This window comes from Octopus sinensis, linkage group LG30 (genome assembly GCF_006345805.1).
Source record: "Octopus sinensis linkage group LG30, ASM634580v1, whole genome shotgun sequence".
Lineage (NCBI taxonomy): Eukaryota > Metazoa > Mollusca > Cephalopoda > Octopoda > Octopodidae > Octopus > Octopus sinensis.
In genome coordinates, this window is record NC_043026.1 from 6,085,283 (window position 1) to 6,092,782 (window position 7,500).

A 7,500-nucleotide genomic window follows, 5' to 3' on the forward strand; every position below is an offset into this window, starting at 1 on the left:
CAAAAGAGACAAATGCTGAGGTGTCCTTGGCGGAATCATCCGATGTCACTCAAAATTTATCAAAGATGTACGTGCCTATTGCAGAACCGAGAGTGAGGAAATGGATTTCATTGGGAAGTGAATATGAAATTAAGAGTGAAAATCCAGACGTGATTCCCTCCTTTGTAAGTGTTATTCTTCTAGTCCTTGATTACTTCCAGATCTTGCCAAGATGAGAGGGTTTCTTGGGGGTTGGGGCTTTTCTTTTTTATCAGTTTGGTCTTGGGGAAAAGCTGTGTCGGATCTTTTCTAAAAGATGGATAGAATTTCCTACTTAACTAAATAATTTGAAACTTCGTATACTGATAGAATGTGTCAAAAGAAAACATTAATTTCAATTAGTTTTTTGGAGAAAAATGTATTTTCTAACTTTTACGTAGTTTAATTCTTTGAATTTTAACCAATCGTATTCTCTGTTTTTGTTGTGTATGTGTGTGCGTGTGTGTGTGTGTGTGTGTGTGTTATTGTTGTGTCAGGGATGACATTGAAATAAACAAGCCTTTGAAGACAGAAAACAGAAGACTGATAAGGATGAATAACACGGCAGAAATGAATTCAGCTCAAAACAGAGAATACGATTGGTTAAAATTCAAAGAATTAAACTACGTAAAAGTTAGAAAATACATTTTTCTCCAAAAAACTAATTGAAATTAATGTTTTCTTTTGACACATTCTACCAGTATACGAAGTTTCAAATTATTTAGTTAACTAGAAAAATCTGTCCATCTTTTAGAAAAGATCCACTGTGTCCATTGTATGGTTAAGAAGCTTGTTTTGTAACCTCACTGTTTCAAGTTCAGTCCCACTGTGTGATACCTGGCCAGGTGTATTCTCGGCTGACCAATATCTCGTGAGTATATTTGGTAGAGAGAAACTGCGTGGAAGCCTGCAGCATATGTATGTGTGTGTGTATATATATACATACATATATATACATGAGGTGGCGAGCTGGCAGAAACATTAGCACGCCGGGCGAAATGCGTAGCCGTATTTCGTCTGCCATTACGTTCTGAGTTCAAATTCCACTGAGGTCGACTTTGCCTTTCATCCTTTCGGGGTCGATAAATAAAGTACTAGTTACGCACTGGGGTCGATATAATCGACTTAATCCGTTTGTCTGTCCTTGTTTGTCCCCTCTGTGTTTAGCCCCTTGTGGGTAATAAAGAAATATATATATATATACATACATACACACACACATATATGTGTATGTTTATATATGTGTGTGTGTGCGTGTATATATATATATGTATATATGTATATGTATATATATATGTGTGTGTGTATGTGTATGTATATATGTATGTATATATATATATATATATATATATATATATAAAAAAGGAAATGAAGAAAATGCTGACAAAATAATTTAAGTAATTTAAGTAATTTAATTAGGTGAAAGTTCTTTTTACCGGTTGCGCATTTGTTATGCTTATCAAACGATAGATTTTTTCCTCTTATCAGATAAGAGGAAAAAATCTATCTTTTGATAAGCATAACAAATGCGCAACCGATAAAAAGAACTTTCACCTAATTAAATTACTTAAATTACTTAAATTATTTTGTCAGCATTTTCTTCATTTCCTTTTTTTATATATCACAACTCGTGTTCCACATCTTTTTTAAATATATATATATATATATATATATATATACATACAGGGTGGCTACAAAGTTACGCACCATGGGAGATATCAATATGCTTTATTAGCAATGAAGTAGGCAATCCATAACAAATGTTCGAAGTGGTGGCCATGTAGCTTTAAACAAGTGTTCATACGGAATTTGAAATTGCAATGAACCCTCTTGAATTGCTCTTCATTGCCGTTGGACTTGTGCACACGCTTTAACAATTCTTTGAAGAAGATGTCCTTGGTCACGAATCTTTTCAGAATGCACAAGGGATTTAATGTAGCCCCAGAAGAAAAAAGTCCATGGATATTAAATCTGGGGACTGTGGTGCCCATTCAGTTGGCCCACGACGCCTGAGCCATCTTCCCGGAAAATGTTCATTTAAAAAAAAATCACAAACCTGTAATGCATAATGGGACAGGTGGGGCCCCATCCTGTTGAAACCAGCAAGACCCTTTATCTCTTGTCGCTCCAGTCCAGTCAGCAGTAGAAATAAGTTGTGACATCACTGGTGCCAAGCTGTATCGGCCCCTGAGAACAGGAGGGATGAAGCCTACTCTTTTACTCTTTTCTAAGGGAAAGCACGTGAGGTATCATCTTGTTGCCAAGCATGTCCAGATACGAATCACCTGTCACAGAGCCCTCAAAATAAAATGGTTCTATTTGTGCCAGATCCCATACCACACCATCACCTTGGCCCCTGCCTTGTTGATTATCTGCCTCCATCCAATGAGGATTGGTTTGTGAATAATATCAGCAGTTGTGAAAAGATATATATATATATATAATATATATATATATATATATATATATATATAGTAGTAACAGAAAAGAGGAATTTCGGTTGTCCCCACGTGGTGGATTGTAATGCATATAAGAAAATAAAAAACGGAAAATACGCACACTTACATGGTTATAATATAATTTTTAATGTATCAACCGGTTTCGCAAACGCTATTCATGATATAATGTTTAATTTATATGAATATATATTTTTTCTTAAGAAGAAATTTGGTCCATGTTGTTTGTAATGAAAATACATATATATTAATAATGCTAAAACTCTATAAGATGTTTGTTTGTACCTGAAATAGTATATTTTATATTAATTTTTTTTTGCATATATATTTTGATAATTATTTTCTACAGTGCAGTACAAATTTTTTTGATATTAGGACCTCTATTTATTAATGAAAATGATTAAACACAATTTTTGTTTGTTATTTGACAAAAAATACATGGAAGGACAAACACAGGATGATAAAAACAAAGGGTTTTGCGAAAAAGAAGGGTCCATGTTAACATATGATTACAAAAGAAATATAGCAAGTCTAAAACTCCCAATAGGGGGAGGCACTTTGAAAGGTTACTTGTGGAAAAACTCATAAAAGCCAAGGGAGCCTGGTCAAATGGGGTAAGAGCCTTTTCTCCTTTTATATTCCTTGTTTTTTTTACAGGTGTAATTTCATTTTATTTGTCATCAGGTGATCATAAGCAGTAAGAAGATGAGAAAAGAATTTGGGCTCCCCTGTGAGTTGAATGATGCAGCACCCGGTACAGAGAAAGACCCGTATGTTGGGTGCCTGGACAGTGTTGAAGGGGACTATAGTCTGCAAAAGATTGAACTGGACAGAGCTGTTCAGGTAAGCCATCCTCCTCTTCATCTTCATCATGATCACCACCATCAATATCACCATCACCATCACCATCATCATCATCATCATCATCATCGTTATCATCGTCATCATCATCATCATTATCATCACTATCATCATCGTGTGAATTTTCCGAAAGTCCCCTCCCCACCCCCAGGGTCGTCAGCATACATATTTTTTGTTCATATTCGTTTTCCACGCGCTTATTAACACCCACCCCAGGATGGTTAATTTTTTCTTTTGTTCCTGGGTAAGGATCTTTATATTGACCGAGTTTTCTTCTCTTATATGAGCAGCTAAAAAACTGAAGGGCCTCATCAGCCCAGGGTTTGATAAGAGTCTTTGTTAGTGTGATGGCGTTGGGGCTGGTATCTTGATCTGGTGGAGGAGGGGGCACTAGGAATGCGGCCCAAGTGCCAAGGGGTCGTTAACCTGAAAAAGTTTGGGAACCACTGGTGTAGTGTAACTAGTGCCATGAGATGAGCAGCTAAAGAGCTGAAGGCCCTCTTTACCAGGGGGTCCGTTTAAGGGTCTGTGACATAACTCATCCCGCAACTTCTTGATGCCACATCTGCATAATACCTCGGTTCGTTTTATTTGTTTCAGGCTGTCCCCACGACAAAAAACACCTCCTCGCAGACGAGGTGGAGAAATCCACGGACTTCCTGTACGCAGTACGTACCCCGGGAATTCACTGAACAAGAGAAAGAGGAAGAACAGCAGGACCCCAAACTGCTGGATTTCATTATAGACGTGACCCCACTGTGAGTAGCAAAGCAAAATTCACAGACAACTCATAAATAAATAGACACCCCACCCCCTCCCTGTTTTACCGTTTTATTTGTGTTTGTGCTGTGTGGTAAGTAGGTTGCTTCAAAGCCACATGGTGCCAGGTTCAATCCCACTGCGTGGCACCTTGGGCCAGTGTCTTCTACTATAGCCTTGGGGCAACCAAAGCCTTGTGAGTGGATTTGGTAGACGGAAACTGAAAGAAGCCTCTCATATATATGTGTGTATGTATGTGTGTGTGTGTGTATGTGTGTGTGTGTATGTGTGTATGTATGTGTGTGTGTGTGTGTATATGCTTGCGTGTGTGTGTTTGTCCCCCCACCCTCGCTTGACAACTGATGTTGGTGTGTTTACGTCCCTGTAACTTAGCAGTTCGTCGAAAGAGACCAATAGAATAAGTACTAGGCTTACAAAGAATAAGTCCTGGGGTCAATCTGCTCAACTAAAGGTGGTGGTCCAGCATGGCTGCAAACCACATGGTTGTGGGTAGTCTTCCTACCCACAAAATTGTGGAGGCGCATGGCTCCACAAGGCGCATGATCGTAAGATTGTGGTTTCGATTCCTGGACCGGGCGATGCGTTGTGTTCTTGAGCAAAACACTTCATTTCACGTTGCTCCAGTCCACTCGGCTGGCCAAAAAGTGAGTAACCTTGCAAAGGACTAGCGTCCTATCCAGGGGGCAATATATACGCCATGAAACTGGGAAATCGGCCGTTGTGAGTCAGCATGACTCGGGACGGTAACTGACTTTACTTTACCCACAAAATTAAGATTCCCCACCACCATCATCTGTATTTGAACTCTGAGTGATTCCCACCTTATTGTTGGTGTTGGTGTTGTTGTTGTTGTAGGTTCCAGGAAGCTCTGCAGCAGAATGAAATAACGGACGTGTTCTATGACGACTGGCTCCATCTCGGGAAGGAAGTAGATATTTCTGCTGGTCACGTTGACGGCCAGTTAAAGGTATGGCTAAAGCTTTATGAAGACACATTACGTAGATTGTTGTTGTTGTTTGTTTGTTTGTTGAGCGAAGCGGTCTTCGTCCCAGAGCTCGCAAGATCGCGCCTCGGGATGGTCTGTAGTGGGAGAAGTACGAAACGTGGTCCTTTGCTATTCGTAAGACCCGCAGAAGAGAAAGCAGGTCAACCCCCCCGACACCAAGAGGATCGACGGATGGATGAATGCGCATCCAGGCTCAGCGGCTGCGTAGGAAGTCGGGGGACAAGAAACAGGAAGAAAGAGTGAGAGAAAGTTGGAGCGAAAGAGTACAACAGGGGTCAACCCCACCCCCTGACGGAGCCTCGTGGTGTTGTTGTTGATATCATAATTGTTGTTGTTGCTGTTGGTGTTGAGCGAAGTGGTCTTCGTCCTGGGAGAAGTCCGAATCGTGGTCCTTTGCTATTCGTAAGACCTGCAGAAGAGAATGCAGGTCAACCCCCCCGACACCGAGAGCATCGACGGATGGACGAATGCGCATCCAGGCTCAGCGGTTGCGTAGGAAGTCGGGGACAAAAAACAGGAAGAAAGAGTGAGAGAAAGTTGGGGCAAAAGAGTACAACAGGGGTCGCCACAACCCCCTGCTGGAGCCTCGTGGAGCTTTAGGTGTTTTCGCTCAATAAACACACACAACGCCCAGTCTGGGAATTGAAACCGCGATCCTCTGACTGCGAGTCCGCTGCCCTAACCACTGGGCCATTGCACCTCCACTGTTGTTGTTGTGGTTTGTCTTGAATCATAGATATTACACAGCTCCCGGACGATCAGTTAAGATCAGGGGTCATGAGGGCCGCTGTCCGGTGTTGCTTCTTTTATGAATGTATTTATTTTCTTAAACTTTGTTTATTTGTTGTTGTGTTTGTTTTTTTTTCTCTCCCCCCCCCTCCAGGAGTATCAGTCGTTTTGTGATTTGCAATACAGCAAAGAGAAGGCGGGAGTGTACATGCAGTGGCACCCGACCATACGAGGTAAGAAGTTCCGTTTGGAAGACAGCTTTGTCATCATCATCATGCCGATCATCATCATCATCATCATCATCACCATAATCATCATCGTTGTCATCATCATCATCACCGTCGTCATCATCATCATCATCATCACCATCACCATCATCACCACCACCACCACCACAACCATCATCATCATCATCGTCATTGTCATCATCATCATGATCATCACCGTCATCATCATCATCATCATCACCATCACCACCACCATCATCATCATCATCACCATCACCACTATCATCATCATCATCACCGTTATCATCATCATCATCATCATCATGATCATCACCACTACCATCACAATCATTATCATCATCATCATCACTATCACCATGACCACCACCACCACCACAACCACCATCACCATGACCACCATCATCATCATCATCACCATCATTATCATCATCATTACCACCACCATGCCAGCATGGAAAGTGGACATTAAACGACGATGATGATGATGATGATGATGATGATGACCCCTGAATGGTTGGAAGACCATTTGACCCTGCAAGAAACAGCAGCCAAAGGTCTTTCAAATACATCTTTTTATTATTTCGCAGGTGTTATTGCAATATCAATGGCTGAGAACATTGGTTTGGATGAACGGATCAATCAAGAATACAGAATTTTATTGAAATCCTCACTTATTTTGATCTGGTCCTTCACAGACCCCATACACCCCCAGGTCAGACTTTGGTTACTCTTTTTCTCTCTCTTTTACTCTTTTACTTGTTTCCGTCATTTGACTGTGGCCATGCTGGAGCACCGCCTTTTTTAGTCGAGCAAATCGACCCCGGAACTTATTCTTTTTTGTAAGCCCAGTACTTATTCTATCGGTCTCTTTTTGCCGAACCGCTAAGTGACGGGGACGTAAACACACCAGCATCGGTTGTCAAGCAATGCTAGGGGGACAAACACAGACACACAAACATATACATACACACATATATATACATATATATATATATATACATATATATATATATACGACAGGCTTCTTTCAGTTTCTGTCTACCAAATCCACTCACAAGGCTTTGGTCGGCCCAAGGCTATAGTAGAAAACACTTGCCCAAGATGCCACGCAGTGGGACTGAAACCGGAACCATGTGGTTGGTAAGCAAGCTAATTACCACACAGCCAATCCTGCACCTATATATATATATATATATATATATACGACAGGCTTCTTTCAGTTTCCGTCTACCAAATCCACTCACAAGGCATTGGTCGGCCCGAGGCTATAGTAGAAGACACTTGCTGAAGGTGCCACGCAGTGGGACTGAACCCGGAACCATGTGGCTGGTTAGCAAGCTTCTTACCACACAGCCACTCCTACGCCTTTCCATCAATCCCTTAATCCTCCAACACGTAATCC

The 7,500-nt window shown here is 41.1% G+C and overlaps 1 protein-coding gene across 1 annotated transcript in view; it reads left to right on the forward strand.

Moving 5' to 3' along the window:
* Positions 1-7,500, forward strand: part of LOC115226749 (WD repeat-containing protein 63-like) — a 38,603-nt gene that overhangs the window by 11,150 nt on the left and 19,953 nt on the right. Inside the window, exons 7-12 of the mRNA XM_036515369.1 lie at positions 1-164; positions 3,159-3,317; positions 3,936-4,093; positions 4,971-5,082; positions 6,005-6,083; positions 6,686-6,810. The exon at positions 1-164 is cut by the window's left edge and continues 4 nt beyond it. Of these exons, the coding sequence (XP_036371262.1) occupies positions 1-164; positions 3,159-3,317; positions 3,936-4,093; positions 4,971-5,082; positions 6,005-6,083; positions 6,686-6,810 (797 nt within the window). The remainder of the gene's footprint in view (positions 165-3,158; positions 3,318-3,935; positions 4,094-4,970; positions 5,083-6,004; positions 6,084-6,685; positions 6,811-7,500) is intronic.